This window comes from Procambarus clarkii, chromosome 33 (assembly GCF_040958095.1).
Source record: "Procambarus clarkii isolate CNS0578487 chromosome 33, FALCON_Pclarkii_2.0, whole genome shotgun sequence".
NCBI classification, from domain to species: domain Eukaryota; kingdom Metazoa; phylum Arthropoda; class Malacostraca; order Decapoda; family Cambaridae; genus Procambarus; species Procambarus clarkii.
Genome location: NC_091182.1, coordinates 12221764 through 12241218, shown reverse-complemented (window position 1 = coordinate 12241218; position 19455 = coordinate 12221764). Strand labels below are relative to the sequence as shown.

General features: G+C 47.1%; 2 protein-coding genes across 2 annotated transcripts; both read right to left on the bottom strand.

Moving 5' to 3' along the window:
- Window positions 1-1395: 1395 nt before the first annotated feature.
- Window positions 1396-15902, bottom strand: LOC138370728 (4-galactosyl-N-acetylglucosaminide 3-alpha-L-fucosyltransferase FUT6-like). The gene is made up of 5 exons (XM_069335326.1): window positions 15841-15902; window positions 10804-10988; window positions 9447-9673; window positions 4442-5158; window positions 1396-1419 (listed from the first exon to the last, which is right to left on the bottom strand). The coding sequence occupies exons 1-5, from the start codon at window positions 15900-15902 to the stop codon at window positions 1396-1398; spliced, it is 1215 nt and encodes a 404-aa protein (XP_069191427.1).
- Window positions 15903-15969: 67 nt separating this feature from the next.
- LOC138370727 (AT-rich interactive domain-containing protein 3A-like) lies at window positions 15970-16263 on the bottom strand. The gene has a single exon (XM_069335325.1). The coding sequence runs from the start codon at window positions 16261-16263 to the stop codon at window positions 15970-15972; it is 294 nt and encodes a 97-aa protein (XP_069191426.1).
- Between the last annotated feature and the right edge of the window lie 3192 nt (window positions 16264-19455).

Genomic DNA, 19455 nt, shown 5'->3' with positions numbered 1-19455 from the left:
TGGTCCTCTTCACTCCCTTTCCCTCTCCTCCTATCTTCCCCCCCCTCACCTGCTTCACACGACCTTCCCTAACCATACACCTAAAATAAAACTCGATCTCCTGGGTATGCCCCCCCCCCATGAGAGGGCCTCCCCCTCTTCGCCCTCAACATATCCTTCAATTTCCTATATACATTATTTAACTATATATCTCCACATGGTTAACTTTATGTTACATACTCACACACTTTCATCTTAAAACTACTACTCTTGCTCACCTGTTCCTATACTTGCACTTTTACCCCCCAACAACTCACAACCCCCCCCCCCCCCCCATTACAATGACCTGGCATGCCCAGCCACCCACCGCATCTCATAAACATCCTGCGCGACGACGCACGCACACCCATGGGGCCCCCGCCCCCCCCCCCCCGAGACTACATACGTGTGCAACACCTCTGCAGGGGCCTAATTGGCTCACCTGCCCAGGTGTGGCACATGGCCATTGTCTCCATTTACCCTACTTTGGTTGTCCTGTAGTAACCTCGAATCTTTCCTCCCTCCGCAATAAGTTCAGCTTGCAATGTGTCTTTAGTGATAACCTTCTTTTGCTACTCGAGGTCGAATATGTCGTCCAATAGGATCTCCAACTTCACTTTCCGGGCCATCTCACTTGGTCTGGAGATAACGTGACAGTTTATTCCCAGATTTAAGAGATTGATTTGGTCCGTAGTGCAGTTGATCCCAGCAAAAGTTTAAGAAGCCATTTCTAGGTCGAGGAACCGTTATAGGTCCTCCGAATAATGTTGTCAGTTTCAGCAAAAGAAGGTTACCACTAAAGAGTATCCAATACTTTCGAATAGTCTGTGTGGTCATGTGGTCAGAGTTCTCGACTTGTAAGTGGGTTATAAACTCCTGACAGTCTAAGGTTCGAAACTTTCCAAGAAATGAGTCTTTCTGATCAGCCCGTCCTCCAAATAAAGATCCAAAAGTGATTCCATCCACCCGCCAAACCCCCTGTTTATGAATGAAAAGCGGTTTACACACGACTCACAACTGCTGACGTTCGAACATATCCAGAACAAGTGCTTCACTGACGAATTTTGTTCGAATCATAACGCTATAAATGCTTCACCCACGTACTACAAATACAAATAATCGCCAACAGAACCTAAACACCTAACCTAACCTATCCTATGCCTATATATGCACAATATGCTAATATATTATAATATTAATTTATACTTGAGAAATTTCCCGTTTTGAATGAATAGCATGTTAAAATATATGAATGCGTCTGTGGGGTTGACCGCTGAATGTAATGGACTTGAGTCGAGGATGGGTTGTTCTGATTCATTCGGCTTGTTGTTTATGCAAGTTTGTCTTTACAATTGAGGGTCGAGTTTTCCTCTATAGTCAATCATTTGATGAAAATGATTTCTGAAAACGAAAATAAATAATGCAATTATTTGTATTTACAGAATGTGAATGAGGCCCTGAGAGGTTCGATTTGAACAGAGGATGTGAGCGATGCATTGCTCGAGAAAATTTTTAATGTCATCAGTTGTAAATCTTGTGTAAAATATTTGTTATTCATAAACCTGCTTGTAATCATAAACCAAGGCCAAAATGCATTCCATGAACCTGCCAAACCCCCTGTTTATGAATGAAAAACGGTTTACACACGACATGACAACTGGTGACGTCCGAACACATCCAGAACATGTGTTTCGCTGACGACTTTTGTTTGAACCATAACGCTGTAAATGCTTCACTCAAGTACTACAAATACCAGCCCGTCCTCCAAACAAAGACCGAAAAGTGATTCCATGTACCTGCCAAACCCCCTATTTATGAATGAAAAACGGTTTACACAAGTCACAACTGATTTTGTTCAAACACTTCTGGAACAAGTGCTTCACTGACGAATTTTGTTTGAACCACAACGCTATTAATGCTTCACCCACGTACTACAAATACAAATAATCACCAACGGAACCTAAACACCTAACTTAACCAATGCCTAAATATGCACAGTATGCTAGTATATAACAATATTAATTTATCTTTGAGAAAATTCCTATTTTGAATGAACAGCATGTTAACATTAATGAATGTGTCTTTGGGGTCAACCGCTGGATGGACGAGTCGTGAGAGTCGACGGAGACGGACATATGTTTTTGCTTCCTAATGAAGAAGGAAGTTTTGTAGCTCATGATGAAGAATTGGTGAGAGACTATGTAAACAGCGTATGAAGAAGCTGTTGGAGGACGATGTGTAATGTATTCTCAGTTATTATGGTAATGATATAGGGGCGACCTGAAGCTTATTGAGTGGTCGTGTCTTTCAGGACCCAACTGTGTGTAAATATTTTAAGTGGATATATTGGGCAGGTGTTCCTGTGTGGCACCTGTTACATGACTTCTCACGCTCAAGTCAAAACGGGCAGGTGCCGATAATTGCACGTCCAAGAGAAATTTATGGACGACCGGGAAGAGCACCATATTCGGGCGTCGTTGGACAGGTGTTGTCACGACATCCTTTTGTGGTATGAGACCAATATTCTGTCATGTAGAGCTTGTTATAGTTAGATCATGTGCCCAGCGATTTTATAGGACGTTTGTGAATGTAGGTTAGAGAGTTTATGAAAATAATGAGACAATGTGAGGAGTTTGCGATGATTTGATATTATGGAGGCGGGAGCGACATATGATCACTCAGACGAGTGCAGTGTACGACTGAGGGGAGGAAGCCCCAGGCGGTAGAAGATTAACTTGGTGGACTCGTCCATTGTGGGGGAGTGCACTTTTAGTGCAGATGCGGCAGTTGGACATTGTAGGATGAAATTTAGTTTATGAATATTATTTGTGTTTGATAGCAGAACATGTAATTATTATATGGTAATAGAATTGCCGGGTTTGTGTATGGTAAAGTTCGTGTATGAGGAACTTTGGGTATGAGCTTCAAGTCTAGTGAGGTTCGTATCTGGTGAAGTTCATATGGTGCATTTTCAAGTGTATAGTGGAACTTCAATGGTATAGGAGAACTACGTGTATGGTGAAGCCTATGTAGAGGATCTTCAGGTATATGGTGGAACTTCAAGTAGCAGTGGTACTTGGTGGACGTGTTTGGTCATTGTTAGACGCAGCAATAATATTGAAGAGACTGTAGAAGTTCACACTTAATTTGAGGACCCATTGATGGATAGTACTAGTGGTGGGCCTCAGGACCCAATACATAGAATTATATGGAAATAATTATTGTTTGAGGGAGTTCATGAATTCATGTTATGAATGGCGCAGTGTAAGGTGAGAGCGTTAATATTTTCTTGTTTCAGTTAATTTATATGCAAGTTGCCTAACCCTGACGTCGAGGAGGCAGGAGGATGCGGGCGAAGATTAAGTAGCAGCCTCGCATAGTTTACTTGGTGGAACACTGATATTATATAGGCGTGAAGCTAGTTTGTTGGACCTGATGATACTATGCTGGTATTTTTCATTCTTTATATTATTCTAATAAATGTTTGTCTGTAGACAACTTGTTTTGCATTTGTCCTAGTGAGAATTTCAAGAATGAGAGAGAGAGAGAGAGAGAGAGAGAGAGAGAGAGAGAGAGAGAGAGAGAGAGAGAGAGAGAGAGAGAGAGAGAGAGAGAGAGAGAGAGAAATAACTGTGGCTGGTCGACAGCAGGAATAATATCATAAAGGGGAACTAGAAAGAGGTCATCCCAAAGCAAGGAGAGAGAAGGTAAGTTTTGTCGGCTCCGTGGGGTGTGTACTCGTGATAATAGGCTGAGCCGATTCCCCAAACAGTATGACGGTGAGCCTCTTTCTCCATAGTTTAGATCACTAAAGGGTGACTCTCCAGTGAGTATTCACATAGTTGTGCTTGCGGGGGTTGAGCTTTGCTCTTGCGGCCCGCCTCTCAACTGTCAATCAACTGTTGCTAACTACTAACTAACTACTTTTTTTTCCCCCCCACACACACACCCAGGAAGCAGCTCCGTAACAACTGTCTAGCTCCCAGGTACCTATTTACTGCTAGGTAACATGGGCATTTAAGATGAGAGAAACTTTGCCCATTTGTCTCTGCCTGGTCCGGGAATCGAACCCAGGCCACAGAATTACGAGTCCTGCGCGCTGTCCACTCAGCTACTAGACCCTTATCTGGTAGCTGAGTAGTGTGTGGTGGTGTGTGTCTGGTAGTGTGTGTTCCATGTGTGGTGGTGTTAGTAGTAAGCATTTGTGTGTTTATTAATATTTTTATCGAGGGTCTCTGATAAAAATTAGGACACCCTGATAATGGTCATACATTGTTCCAAGTTAGAAAGGGGTTGCTATGTAAGGTTAGAACGTTAAGAGTATAGGAGGTGCGTTGGTTTGATTATTCGAGGGAAAAGAGAGGGCACAAAATTGTGTTTTGGCCACGAGCGGCAGACATTTCCAATGCACCTTTGAGCCTACCTGAGGGTGATCGGCGAGGTATTTCATTTTGTAAGCCAGTTGTTGGGGTGTGTAGTGCAGGGCGTTGATATAGGAGCCAGGAGGCATGAGGGCGCTGTAGTTGGCCGCCCCAAGCACCACAGGAATTAGTGGATAGTAAAGAAGTTTGTACAGCTTCTCCGTTACATAGTCCGTACATAAGGCGTTTTCAAACGCCAAATAAAACAGGTAACTATCGCCAGCCATCCTCATGCAGGGATCCGTTGCAGGTTTGTATGCGTGCTCAGCATATCGAGAACTTCCACACTTATGGTCGCCGCATCTGCCATACACATCAACCCGGGCGTATTTCTTCAAAGTTCGGATATATTGTAACCTTCCACTGTTGTCCTTACAGTTGGAAACGAACGCCACGGCCAGTTTCCTCCTGGTTTTGTTAGGAAACAGTACAGGATCTTGACGCCAAGATGGAGGCAGGAAGGAAGCGTCCCGGCCACGCCCCACAATAAACCCATGGAGCACTAGGATGTCTGAGTCTCTCCGGTGGTGCATCGTGCGGTTGAAGAACCCGTCTAGCAACTCATAATTCGTATGGAAGAGGACGTTAGACTGTAAATGTGTTTCTGGCTCAAACATAACCCAGGGCTGAGAAGGGTCGCGTGGACCTAGGTCCACCAGCACCTTCTCTCTACTTGCCACACTCCGTAAGTGTATCAATACCACGTCTGCCGTCGACACCTGACAAGAGTTAGGAAAATAAGTTAAAATTTAATATTTTACTCATATAAATAGGCAATTGTAACATTCTCATGGTAACAAAAGTAAATATATCAAGCGAGTTATTAAGAGACTAGATAAACCTCTTATATGCACCATTCTCCGTGTTATATTTCTTAAAGGCTGAGCAAGAATGTTCCCCGTGATGCTTCTGACAGGTTGAGCAGCCTGCTGACTGCTGAACATAGAGCAGCCTGCTGACTGCTGAACAAAGAGCAGCCTGCTGACTGCTGAACATAGAGCAGCCTGCTGACTGCTGAACACAGAGCAGCCTGCTGACTGCTGAGCATAGAGCCGCCTGCTGACTGCTGAACATAAAGCAGCCTGCTGACTGCTGAACATAGAGCAGCCTGCAGACTGCTGAACATAGAGCACCCTGCTGACTGCTGAACATAGAGCAGCCTGCTGAACCTTGAGCAGCCTGCTGACTGCTGAACATAGAGCAGCCTGCTGACTGCTGAACATAGAGCAGCCTGCTGACTGCTGAACATAGAGCAGCCTGCTAACTGCTGAACATAGAGCAGCCTGCTGAACCGTGAGCAGCCTGCTGACTGCTGAACATAGAGCAGCCTGCTGACTGCTGAACATAGAGCAGCCTGCTGACTGCTGAACATAGAGCAGCCTGCTGACTGCTGAACATAGAGCAGCCTGCTGAACATAGAGCAACTTGCTGACTGCTGAACATAGAGCAGTCTGCTGACTGCTGAACATAGAGCAGCCTGCTGAACATAGAGCAGCCTGCTGACTGCTGAACACAGAGCAGCCTGCTGACTGCTGAACATAGAGCAGCCTGCTGACTGCTGAACATAGAGCAGCCTGCTGAACATAGAGCAGCCTGCTGAACATAGAGCAGCCTGCTGAACATAGAGCAGCCTGCTGAACATAGAGCAGCCTGCTGAACATAGAGCAGCCTGCTGAACATAGAGCAGCCTGCTGAACATAGAGCAGCCTGCTGAACATAGAGCAGCCTGCTGAACATAGAGCAGCCTGCTGACTGCTGAACATAGAGCAGCCTGCTGACTGCTGAACACAGAGCAGCCTGCTGACTGCTGAACATAGAGCAGCCTGCTGACTGCTGAACACAGAGCAGCCTGCTGAGCATAGAGCAGCCTGCTGACTGCTGAACATAGAGCAACCTGCTGACTGCTGAACATAAAGCAGCCTGCTGAACATAGAGCAACCTGCTGACTGCTGAACATAGAGCAACCTGCTGACTGCTGAACATAGAACAGCCTGCTAAACATAGAGCAACCTGCTGACTGCTGAACATAGAGCAGCCTGTTGAACATAGAGCAACCTGCTGACTGCTGAACATAGAGCAGCCTGCTGAACATAGAGCAACCTGCTGACTGCTGAACATAGAGCAGCCTGCTGACTGCTGAACATAGAGCAGCCTGCTGAACATAGAGCAACTTGCTGACTGCTGAACATAGAGCAGCCTGCTGACTGCTGAACATAGAGCAGCCTGCTGAACATAGAGCAGCCTGCTGACTGCTGAACACAGAGCAGCCTGCTGACTGCTGAACATAGAGCAGCCTGCTGACTGCTGAACATAGAGCAGCCTGCTGAACATAGAGCAGCCTGCTGAACATAGAGCAGCCTGCTGAACATAGAGCAGCCTGCTGACCGCTGAACATAGAGCAGCCTGCTGAACATAGAGCAGCCTGCTGAACATAGAGCAGCCTGCTGAACATAGAGCAGCCTGCTGAACATAGAGCAGCCTGCTGAACATAGAGCAGCCTGCTGAACATAGAGCAGCCTGCTGAACATAGAGCAGCCTGCTGAACATAGAGCAGCCTGCTGAACATAGAGCAGCCTGCTGAACATAGAGCAGCCTGCTGAACATAGAGCAGCCTGCTGAACATAGAGCAGCCTGCTGAACATAGAGCAGCCTGCTGACTGCTGAACACAGAGCAGCCTGCTGACTGCTGAACATAGAGCAGCCTGCTGACTGCTGAACATAGAGCAGCCTGCTGACTGCTGAACATAGAGCAGCCTATTGACTGCTGAACACAGAACAGCCTGCTGACTGCTGAACATAGAGGAGCCTGCTGAACATAGAGCAGCCTGCTGAACATAGAGCAGCCTGCTGAACACAGAGCAGCATGCTGACTGCTGAACACAGAGCAGCCTGCTGACTGCTGAACACAGAGCAACCTGCTGACTGCGGAATACAGAGCAGTCTGCTGAACATAAAGCAGCCTGCTGACTACTGACTGTTGAACATAGCGCAGCCTGCTGACTGTTGAACATAGAGCAGCCTGTTGACTGCTGAACATAGAACAGCCTGCTGAACACAGAGCAGGAAAATCTTCTACTGTCCGACTCATTCTCCTCCAAGCAGGGGCCCGACCGCAGAGATGCATTCATATATTTTAACGTACTTAAATATCAACCAAAATTTTTATTTTCTAGAATAAATATTTATAATATTGTATATTATAATTTTTTCATGGCTCGGCCTATTATAGGATAGATATATTTTATTTTGTTCACAATTATTTGTATTTGGCTTGACTTATATCAGCAGTTCCAGCTTAATGTGTAAGGGGGGATTCACAACAACTTGACATTTTTTTACATTATTAAGTACTCATATATATATATATATATGTCGAATTTAAAAAAACAAGCACATTACAATTTAAGTTTTAGCTGTTTAGTGCTAGTAATGAGGGAAGGAGTTCAGAGACAATTGAGCTGTTGTGCATTCGGTTGCAATGTTTTCAATCATTTCATTACAACAAAATAGTTAAAAGTATTAAGCTGAACATTCCAAAATCCTAAACAGCACGGCTTCTATTAAAATATATTATCCGACGTTAGCAAGTTTATTGTTAACAAAGTAACCTGTCTTCCTTAAAGTTTGTAACTATGAGGATCATGTACAGAATGTAGGAAGATGTAGACCGTTTTACCCATAAAAAGTCTACATTTGTTTGAAAAATTGTGTAGAGGGCCCCATGAAGAAGATAACAAAAAGACTTAACTTTTCCTAGTTCTAGTATAGCACATATATGTACTAAATGATGATAAAGATTATTTAGGCCTAGGTCGGTTAGGGTCAGGTCTGTTTCAGTTTTTGTTATTGTCTTTACATATATGTGTATTATGTATCAGGAGTATCCTTGTTTTGATTTTTCGTGGTGAGAGGAGCCAGGGATGAGCTGGTGCTGGCGACCTCAGGTTCACAATAACCCTCCGACGAAATAAGTAGAGCTCCCTGTATTTATTTATTTGTTATAACTGGTAGATTAACTATAAACATTGTTTCACTGGAATGTGGACTTCTTGTATTTATCTACAACAAAAAGAAAATTATGACAGTAGTTAGAGGAATGACTACAGAACTCAACCATTTTGGTTTTGGCAAATGGTCGAGTTCCGTATCACCCATACAAAAGGGTCCGTTTTAGTGTGGGTAAATGATCGAGTTCTGTAGTCAGGATATTTATTGCGGACTGGGTAAACAGTCGAGTTCTGAAGTCACTCCTAAAAGTAAGTAATAATCAAAAACAGGCACCAAGCTGGGAAGGCTATATAGCACCATCAAACGTGCGGGATTTTCAAAAGGCGCTAAATATTACTAAGAATGACAATACGAGAACAAAAAATCCATAAGACGAACAACATCAAAGGTATCTGATTCACCAAGGATTCTATCGAGGGACAGGTAACCGCAAGTGACAGGTGACTGCAGGGACAGTCGGGAAGCAATACACACTCACGTCCTGGAAGTCAGGACATTCAACAAGGATGTGCACGACCATAAGAGGGACAATGCAGTTTGGATAATAAGGAGCAGGGAGGCGCTGTATTAAGTGCTGGTGAGTTACATGGGTGTGCCCAATACGTAACCTTGCTAGGGCCGTTTCTCACCGCCGGTTAGGTAACAGTGGTATGAGGACACATGGGGATACAATACGAGATACCTTAAGAGCACGCAGCTTGTTACCAGTAACAGAAGACTAGTGATCCTGCCAACGGGCACGGATTGAGGAATGAATAACTGGGTAGAGGTCGTAATAAGGAACACCTTTACGGGAGATGGGACAAGTGCGGATGCTTCCTTGGCGGAAGCATCTACATGATCATTTAAGAACACATCAATATGGCTGGTAACTCAGCAAAACTCAACTGTCTTAAATCTCCTGAAGATAAGAAACAGACAATGTTTAATTTCGACGACCACAGGATGGACAGCATTAAAGGACCCCAGAGCCACAAGGGCACTGCGAGAGTCAACTACAACAACATAAGGAGATGAACAGCGAGAAAGCAGTTGACGAAGTGCATACAAAATTGCATAAAGTTCTGCCGTGAAGATGCTAGTCTCCAGAGGCAGGCGACACATATAGGTGCAGTCAGGAAATACAACGGAGTAGCCTACACCTCTGGCAGACTTAGAGCCATCTGTGAAGAAGGAGATGGAGTGGGAGTGTGAAGAAACGTGAGTAAAGAAATGGCGTTTCAGAACTGTAGGAAGGGAAAAAGCTTTAATCATGCGGGTCAAGGTTCTACAAAACGTATGAAGAGGGACCCTCCACGGGGGCAAGGACGTAACGACACGAGGAGAAATATTGGTAACACCAATCGAGAGAGAACCTTGCATGAGAGACAACATACAGAAAGAGGGAGGTGGTGAAAGGGAACAGGGCCCACAGGAGGGTAATGGTCAAAGTACAACATAAGCGAGAATAAGGGTGTTGTAGGGACCGCGCAAAATAATGAAGACAGTGGCGATCACGGTGACCCTGTAGAGACAGGATGCCGGTTTCAACATTCAGGCTCTGGGTAGGAGTCGAACGAATGACACCAAAGCTGAGGCGTAACGCAGTATGGTGAAGAGCATCAAGACGACAAAGAGTTGAAGGAGAGGCAGGCGAGTAAGCAGGACAACCTTAATCGAGTTTAGACAGCACGAGAGAGGAATGTAAAGAGAGGAGCGTGCGCCTATCCGCTCCCCAGGAAGAATGGAACAAGACCCTAAGTAAGTTAAGGGCCTTAGAGCATTCAAATCGGAGGTAAGAGATATGGGGCGACCAAGACAAACGAGTGTCAAAGAATAACCCAAATGTTTAGCAAAATCCTTATACAAAAGAGGATTACCATAAAGCGACAAAGAGGGTCGAAGAACGACCTAATTCGAGTGAAAGTCATAGCACAAGTCTAAGCTGGAAAGAACTTGAAGCCTTGATTGGTAGCCCAGGGCGACACGGCATCAACCGCAAGTTGAAGCCGCCGTTGGAGGAAAGGCGAATCATCACCTTGGCAGCAAAGGGTAAGATCTTCGACATAGAGAGCTGAGAAAAGGCCAGAGGGGAGGGAGGAAAGAAGACCATTGAGGGCAACCAGGAAAAGAGAAGTGCTTAGAGCACTGCCTTGGGGTACACCTTCGTATTGCTGAAAAGAGGCAGAGAGAGTGGTACCAAGCCTTACTCTAAAGATCAGATTTGAGAGAAAGCTTTGGAGGAAGAGAGGGAGATTACCACGAAGGCCAAAGGAACGGAGTTGAGACAGAATATAGTATCTCCAGGTGGTGTCAAATGCGTTTTTCAGGTAAAAAAAATCAGCAATAACAGAGATCTTCGCTGCAAAGGAAGTACAAATATAGATCTCAAAGTTCACGAGGATATCACTCGTGCCGCGACACTTGTGAAAGCCAATTTGAGAAGGGGAGAGGTGGTGATAGTGTTCCACGAACCACATCAGACGGATGTTGATCATAAGTTTAGAGGGTTTGCAGACGCTACTCATTAAAGCAATCAGGCGGAAGTCTTTAGGGATGACCCTAGAGAACCAGGTTTTAGAATTGGAGGAACAACTGGCTCAAGCCAGTCCTCAGGGACTTACGACGACTCCAAGGCATGGTTATAAGCACTCAGTAAATACTGTAACGTGCATGGAGGGAGATGGCGAAGCAACTCATAATGAATATCATCTGAGCCCGCCGGTGTAGAACTGCAGAGGGCCAGGGTAGACTGGAGTTCTGAGAGATAGAAATGATCGTTATAGGGATGCTTAAGATAAGTACAACAATCTAAGGTACAAGATTCAAGAAGAGGCTGAAGAGTAAGGAAAGAAGGAGGGAACTGACAACCGGAGCTAACAGTCGAAAAGTGAGAACCTAGTTCGGTCGCGACCGACACCGGATCCGCCACAATAGAACCACGGAGGTAAAGGACTGATGAGACATCTGGACCAAATTTACCTGATATCTTGTGGGTTTTCTTCCAGATCAGGGGCAGAGGAGTGTTAGTTGTAATGGTGGAGACAAAAGATCTCCAACTCTCACCATAAGCCAAGTGGATGGCTCTACGGGCCCCCGCACTTGTCTTCCGAAACAAAATAAAAGAACCGGACGTCCGATGGCGTCGATGTTTCTTCCAGGCTGCACGCTTACAGTAGACAGCCCAAGCATAGTCTGCATTCCACCAGGGAATTCACTTCTGCGAGCCCTGGAAGGTAACGCGAGGAACAGAGCGAAGGGAAGCGTCGAAAACGGTGTCATGTAAAAGGAGGCTCGGGGAAGCCTCCATTTATATGAATTTAACATGACTTTTACATGAGCCTTTATCATTATCCATTATCACCATTATTTCTCCCAGAGCGCAGATCAGAGAGATTAGAACGAGTAGCACGTAAGGTTCCAGTCAGCCTTGGCAAACTGCCACCTAGGGAAGGAGAGGGGAGGATGAAAAGAGGTGACAAAGATTGGGAAATGGTCTCTTTTATAGAGGTCATCAAGAACCTGCCATGTGAAGTTTAAATAAAGAGAAGAGAGACGTTATCTATATAAAGTGAAGTTGTAAAAAGAAGAGACCAAAGTATGCTTTGATATGCATTTTTAAACTTTTACGTCATATCCAATTCTATTACGTTAATAATTTACTGGTAAAATGTTACAAATTATAAAATCCTTCACATTTACTCGTACCCAGTTCTAAATCAATGTTACTAGCAATTAATGCTGCCTTAATATTCCACAAATGATTGAAACGAGATAACGCTTTGCTAAGAAAATTATCTGGCAGAATATCACAAACGTCCTGTAATTTATTAGTTAAAGTATTGTGTAGCATAGATTAGGGTAAGCTTTAGGGTAAGTGGGGAATATAGGTACAAGTATAATTCGGATAAAAAATATGTTTACTTTTAAGACTGTCTGTGTTGACAAACCTTTATTTGTTTTGAAGGGAAGGAATAGGTTAAGGGCGGGATGTAATGTTTAGACTACACAATAAATATTGCTGCTCCTCCTCTAAATTAATGGAGAAATGTAGGAAGGAGAAACAAGCTAAGTTAGTAACTAATAGGGAAACTTTAGTTTTACTAATTGGATATAGGATACGATAGGGGTTTGGATTACCGCAAAACATGAAATTTTATGATTTTTGGAGCAAATATAGAGTATCAGGAGGAAATAAGTTAGGCCTCGGAGAGGATTCTGAATAGACTAAGATAGTATGGTGAGATTACACCTTCCTAAGAGAAAACATAGCATAGTAGTGTTTAATGAACCATTTTTATTAAGAATGTGATAAACTGTTCGTGTAGGGGATTGGATGTTGTATATATAACGACTAGACTTTCAAATGCATTAAGAGTTAAATATGATGTAGTATTCAAGGATTAGGTTAGGTGATTAGTTTATAGAATAAATTAAGATGGGAATATATATGGTGCGGTAAGGAGCACTGAACCTTTCTTGGTTGGTTAATTCTGGTACATATAGTATGATATATGCGTATGCCTAGGAATGTTTAAGCTTGGGTTTTAGCTTTATTTTTCCGGCCTCTATAAAGTGAATACTACCAAATTCCATTATCTAATTGTCCATTACGTCATTATATGACCTATGGCCCTCATAGTTACAAAAAGTTCTTCAAAAGTTGTGTGAGTGAGGGAAAGTTTTGTTTTAGAGACTGTGAGTGTTTTGTGAGCAAGGGAAAGGTTTGTTTAGAGAATGTGAGAGAGTGTTTTGTAAGCGAGGAAAGTTTTGTTCTAGAGAATGACGTTATCTCTCATACCAAGGTGATATTATTTGGTACAGAGAACGTGTGGATATGCTCTTGAGTAAATGAGAGGGATAAGAGTTATTGGAATATCTCTATCTATCTGTCAGACTCTCTGACTGTCACTGACTGTGTTCTGTAAGTGGGAGGAAGTGTAACCTAATTAGGAAAATACAACCCTTGTTTCTATAGTGTGCTGAAATTATATCTGAAATTCGAGATCATTTTTCTATAAACAACAAAATGTATGTTACACAACTCAAACTTGTTGGCCTATTCCATCAAACCGTAGATGCTGGACAGAATACGGGTACACGGGAACAAGAATAGTGTTGAACATGCCGGTAATATGTTCTGCATTACTAAAAATGGATCTTAATTAAAGATAGCTTTAGCTGGAAGTGAATAAGAAGTATTGACTGTATGAACTAGGCAGTAAAGGTAAGTTATCTTACTCTATTGGCCAATTAAACTTTATTGCCTTGTGTTATAAGAGCTAATTTTAATTGGAGTGAACTGGAGTGGTGTCGAGCCTGTAACCATCCCCCCCCCCCCCCCGCCACCACCACCACCACCACCACTCTTTGTGTTAGTGTGACCGTTATTGTGATAGTCCTCCTCCAGCATCTGATAGTCCTCCTCCTCCTCCAGCATCTGATAGTCCTCCTCCTCCCTCCAGCATCTGATAGTCCTCCTCCTGATCCTCCAGCATCTGATAGTCCTCCTCCCTCCAGCATATGATAGTCCTCCTCCTGATCCTCCAGCATCTGATAGTCCTCCTCCCTCCAGCATCTGATAGTCCTCCTCCTCCTCCAGCATCTGATAGTTCTCCTCCCCCTCCAGCATCTGATAGTCCTACTCCTCCTCCAGCATCTGATAGTTCTCCTCCCCCTCCAGCATCTGATTGTCCTCCTCCTCCTCCTCCAGCATCTGATTGTCCTCCTCCTCCTCCTGCATCTGATAGTCCTCCTCCTGCTCCAGCATCTGATAATCCTCCTCCCCCTCCAGCATCTGATAGTCCTCCTCCCCCTCCAGCATCTGATAGTTCATCTCCTCCTCCAGCATCTGCTAGTCCTTGTCCCCCTCCAGCATCTGATAGTCCTCCCCCCTCCAGCATCTGATAGTCCTCCTCCTCCCTTCAGTATCCGATAGTCCTCCTCCCCCTCCAGCATCTGAAAGTCCTCCTCCTCCCTCCAGCATCTGATAGTCCTCGTCCCCCTCCAGCATCTGATAGTCCTCCTCCTCCCTCCAGAATCTGATAGTCCTCCTCTCCCTCCAGAATCTGATTGTCATCCTCCCCCTCCAGCATCTGATAGTCCTCCTCCTCCTCCAGCATCTGATAGTCCTCCTCCTCCTCCCTCCAGCATCTGATAGTCCTCCTCCTATTCCCCCTCCAGCATCTGATAGTCCTCCTCCTCCTCCAGCATCTGATAGTCCTCCTCCCCCTCCAGCATCTGATAGTCCTCCTCCCCCTCCAGCATCTGATAGTCCTCCTACTCCTTCCATCATCTGATAGTCCTCCTACTCCCTCCAGCATCTGATAGTCCTTCTCTTCCTCCAGCATCTGATAGTCCTCCTCCTCCTCCTCCAGCATCTGATAGTCCTCCTCCTCCTCCAGCATCTGATAGTCCTCCTCCTGATCCTCCAGCATCTGATAGTCCTTCTCTCCCTCCAGCATCTGATAGTCCTCCTCCCCCTCCAGCATCTGATAGTCCTTCTCCCCCTCCAGCATCTGATAGTCCTCCTCCCCCTCCAGCATCTGATAGTCCATCTCTTCCTCCAGCATCTGATAGTCCTCCTCCTCCTCCAGCATCTGATAGTCCTCCTCCTCCTCCAGCATCTGATAGTCCTCCTCCTGATCCTCCAGCATCAGATATTCCTCCTCCCTCCAGCATCTGATAGTCCTCCTTCCCCTCCAGCATCTGATAGTCCTCCTCCCCCTCCAGCATCTGATAGTCCACCTCCTCCTCCAGTATCTGATAGTCCTCCTCCCCCGCCAGCATCTGATAGTCCTCCTCCTCCAGCATCTGATAGTCTTCCTCCCCCTCCAGCATCTGATAGTCCTCCTCCCCTCCAGCATCTGATAGTCCTCCCCCCCCTCCAGCATCTGATAGTCCTCATCCTCCTCCATCATCTGATAGTCCTCCTCCCCCTCAAGAATCTGATAGTCCTCCCCCTCCAGCATCTGATAGTCCTCCTCCCCTCCAGCATCTGATAGTCCTCCCCCCCCTCCAGCATCTGATAGTCCTCCTCCTCCTCCATCATCTGATAGTCCTCCTCCCCCTCAAGAATCTGATAGTCCTCCCCCTCCAGCATCTGATAGTCCTCCTCCTTCTCCAGCATCTGATAGTCCTCCTCCTCCCTCCAGCATCTGATAGTCCTCCTCCCACTCCAGCATCTGATAGTCCTCCTCCCCCTCCAGCATCTGATAGTCCTCCTCCTCCAGCATCTGATAGTCCTCCTCCCCCTCCAGCATCTGATAGTCCTCCTCCCCCTCCAGCATCTGATAATTCTCCTCCCCCTCCAGCATCTGATTGTCCTCCCCCTCCAGCAACTGATAGTCCACCTTCTCCAGCATCTGATAGTCCTCCTCCTCCTCCAGCATCTGATAGTCCTCCTCCTACCTACAGCATCTGATAGTCCTCCTCCTCCTCCACCAGCATCTGATAGTCCTCCTCCCCCTCCAGCATCTGTTTGTCCTCCCCTTCCTACAGCATCTGATAGTCCTCCTCCTCCTCCTCCAGCATCTGATAGTCCTCATTCCCTTCCAGCATCTGATAGTCCTCCTCCTTCCTCCAGCATCTGATAGTCCTCCTCCTCCTCCTCCAGCGTCTGATAGTCCGCCTTCCCTTCCAGCATCTGAGAGTCCTCCTCCTCCCCCTCCAGCATCTGATAGTCCTCCTTCCCCTCCAGCATCTGATAGTCCTCCTCCTCCTCCAGCATCTGATAGTCCTTCTTCCCTTCCAGCATCTGATAGTCCCTCTCCTCCTCAAGCATCTGATATTCCTCCTCCCCCTCCAGCATCTGATAGTACTCCTCCCCCTCCAGCATCTGATAGTCCTCCTCCCCCCCCCATCCAGCATCTGATAGTCCTCCTCCCCCTCCAACATCTGATAGTCCTCCCCCTCCAGCATCTGATTGTCCTCCTCCTCCTCCTCCAGCATCTGATTGTCCTCCTCCTCCTCCAGCATCTGATAGTCCTCCTCCTGCTCCAGCATCTGATAATCCTCCTCCCCCTCCAGCATCTGATAGTCCTCCTCCTCCTCCAGCATCTGATAGTACTCCTCCCTCTCCAGCATCTGATAGTTCTTCTCCTCCTCCAGCATCTGATAGTCCTCCTCCCCCTCCAGCATCTGCTAGTCCTTCTCCCCCTCCAGAATCTGATAGTCCTCCCCCCTCCAGCATCTGATAGTCCTCCTCCTCCCTTCAGTATCTGATAGTCCTCCTCCCCCTCCAGCATCTGATTGTCCTCCTCCTCCCTCCAGCATCTGATAGTCCTCCTCCCCCTCCAGCATCTGATAGTCCTCCTCCTCCTTCCAGCATCTGATAGTTCTCCTCTCCCTCCAGAATCTGATTGTCATCCTCCCCCTCCAGCATCTGATAGTCCTCCTCCTCCTCCAGCATCTGATAGTCCTACTCCTCCCTCCAGCATCTGATAGTCCTCCTCCTATTCCCCCTCCAGCATCTGATAGTCCTCCTCCCCCTCCAGTATCTGATAGTCCACCTCCTGCTCCAGCATCTGATAATCCTCCTCCCCCTCCAGCATCTGACAGTCCACCTCCTGCTCCAGCATCTGATAGTCCTCCTCCCCCTCCAGCATCTGATAGTCCTTCTCCCCCTCCAGCATCTGATAGTCCTCCTCCTCCTCCAGCATCTGATAGTCCACCTCCTGCTCCAGCATCTGATAGTCCTCCCCCTCCAGCATCTGATAGTCCTCCTCCTCCCTTCAGTATCTGATAGTCCTCCTCCCCCTCCAGCATCTGATAATCCTCCTCCACCCTCCAGCATCTGATAGTCCTCCTCCTCTTCCAGCATCTGATAATCCTCCTCCCTCCAGCATCTGATAGTCCTCCTCCTCCTCCTCCAGCATCTGATAGTCCTCCTCCCCCTCCAGCATCTGATAGTCCTCCTCCTCCTCCAGCATCTGATAGTCTTCCTCCTGATCCTCCAGCATCTGATAGTCCTCCTCCACCCTCCAGCATCTGATAGTCCTCCACCCCCTCCAGCATCTGATAGTCTTTCTCCCCCTCCAGCATCTGATAGCCCTCCTCCTCCACCAGCATCTCATAGTCCTCCTACTACCTCCAGCATCTGATAGTCCCTCTCTTCCTCCAGCATCTGATAGTCCTCCTCCCCCTCCCCCTCCAGCATCTGATAGTCCTTCTCTTCCTCCAGCATCTGATAGTCCTCCTCCTCCTCCAGCATCTGATAGTCCTCCTCCCCCTCCAGCATCTGATAGTCCTTCTCCCCCTCCAGCATCTGATAGTCCTCCCCCCCTCCAGCATCTGATAGTCCTCCTCCTTCCTTCAGTATCTGATAGTCCTCCTCCCCCTCCAGCATCTGATAGTCCTCCTCCTCCAGCATCTGATAGTCCTCCTCCCCCTTCAGCATCTGATAGTCCTCCGCCCCCTCCAGCATCTGATTGTCCTCCCCCTCCAGCAACTGATAGTCCTCCCCCTCCAGCACCTGATAGTCCTCCTCCTCCCCCAGCATCTGATAGTCCTCCTCCCCCTCCAGCATCTGATAGTCTTCCTCCCCTTCCAGCAACTGATAGTCCTCTTCCCCCTCCAGCATCTGTTTGTCCTCCCCTTCCTACAGCATCTGATAGTCCTCCTCCTCCTCCAGCATCTGATAGTCCTCCTCCTCCATCAGCATCTGATAATCCTCCTCCCTCCAGCATCTGATAGTCCTCCTCCTCCTCCTCCAGCATCTGATAGTCCTCCTCCCCCTCCAGCATCTGATAGTCCTCCTCCCCCTCCAGCATCTGATAGTCCTCCTCCTCCTCCAGCATCTGATAGTCCTCCTCCTCCTCCAGCATCTGATAATCCTCCTCCCTCCAGCATCTGATAGTCCTCCTCCTCCTCCTCCTCCAGCATCTGATAGTCCTCCTCCCCCTCCAGCATCTGATAGTCCACCTCCTGCTCCAGCATCTGATAGTCCTCCTCCCCCTCCAGCTTCTGATAGTCCACCTCCTGCTCCAGCATCTGATAATCCTCCTCCCCCTCCAGCATCTGATAGTCCTCCTCCTCCTCCAGCATCTGATAGTCCACCTCCTGCTCCAGCATCTGATAGTCCTCCCCCTCCAGCATCTGATAGTCCTCCTCCTCCCTTCAGTATCTGATAGTCCTCCTCCCCCTCCAGCATCTGATAGTCCTTCTCCTATTCACCCTCCAGCATCTGATAGTCCTCCTCCTCCTCCAGCATCTGATAATCCTCCTCCCTCCAGCATCTGATAGTCCTCCTCCTCCTCCTCCAGCATCTGATAGTCCTCCTCCCCCTCCAGCATCTGATAGTCCTCCTCCCCCTCCAGCATCTGATAGTCCTCCTCACCCTCCAGCATCTGATAGTCCTCCTTCACCCTCCAGCATCTGATAGTCCTCCTCCCCCTCCAGCATCTGATAGTCCTCCTACTCCTTCAAGCATCTCATAGTCCTCCTACTACCTCCAGCATCTGATAGTCCCTCTCTTCCTCCAGCATCTGATAGTCCTCCTCCCCCTCCAGCATCTGATAGTCCTTCTCTTCCTCCAGCATCTGATAGTCCTCCTCCTCCTCCAGCATCTGATTGTCCTCCTCCCCCTCCAGCATCTGATAGTCCTCCTCCTATTCACCCTCCAGCATCTGATAGTCCTCCTCCTCTTCCAGCATCTGATAATCCTCCTCCCTCCAGCATCTGATAGTCCTCCTCCTCCTCCTCCAGCATCTGATAGTCCTCCTCCCCCTCCAGCATCTGATAGTCCTCCTCCTCCTCCAGCATCTGATAGTCCTCCTCCTGATCCTCCAGCATCTGATAGTCCTCCTCCACCCTCCAGCATCTGATAGTCCTCCTCCCCCTCCAGCATCTGATAGTCCTTCTCCCCCTCCAGCATCTGATAGCCCTCCTCCTCCACCAGCATCTCATAGTCCTCCTACTACCTCCAGCATCTGATAGTCCCTCTCTTCCTCCAGCATCTGATAGTCCTCCTCCCCCTCCAGCATCTGATAGTCCTTCTCTTCCTCCAGCATCTGATAGTCCTCCTCCTCCT

Coding starts and splice junctions, on each gene's coding strand:
- LOC138370728 (XM_069335326.1), bottom strand. CDS start 15,902: ATGCTGGAGGGGGAGGAGGACTATCAGATGCTGGTGGAGGAGGAGGAG. Junction 10,989..15,840: donor GAGGAGGACTATCAGATGCT/GTAGGTAGGAGG, acceptor CTGGTTCTCTAG/GGTCATCCCTAAAGACTTCC. Junction 1,420..4,441: donor ACCTCGCCGATCACCCTCAG/GTAGGCTCAAAG, acceptor TTTCGTTTTCAG/AAATCATTTTCATCAAATGA.
- LOC138370727 (XM_069335325.1), bottom strand. CDS start 16,263: ATGCTGGAGGGGGAGGAGTACTATCAGATGCTGGAGGGGGAGGAGGAA.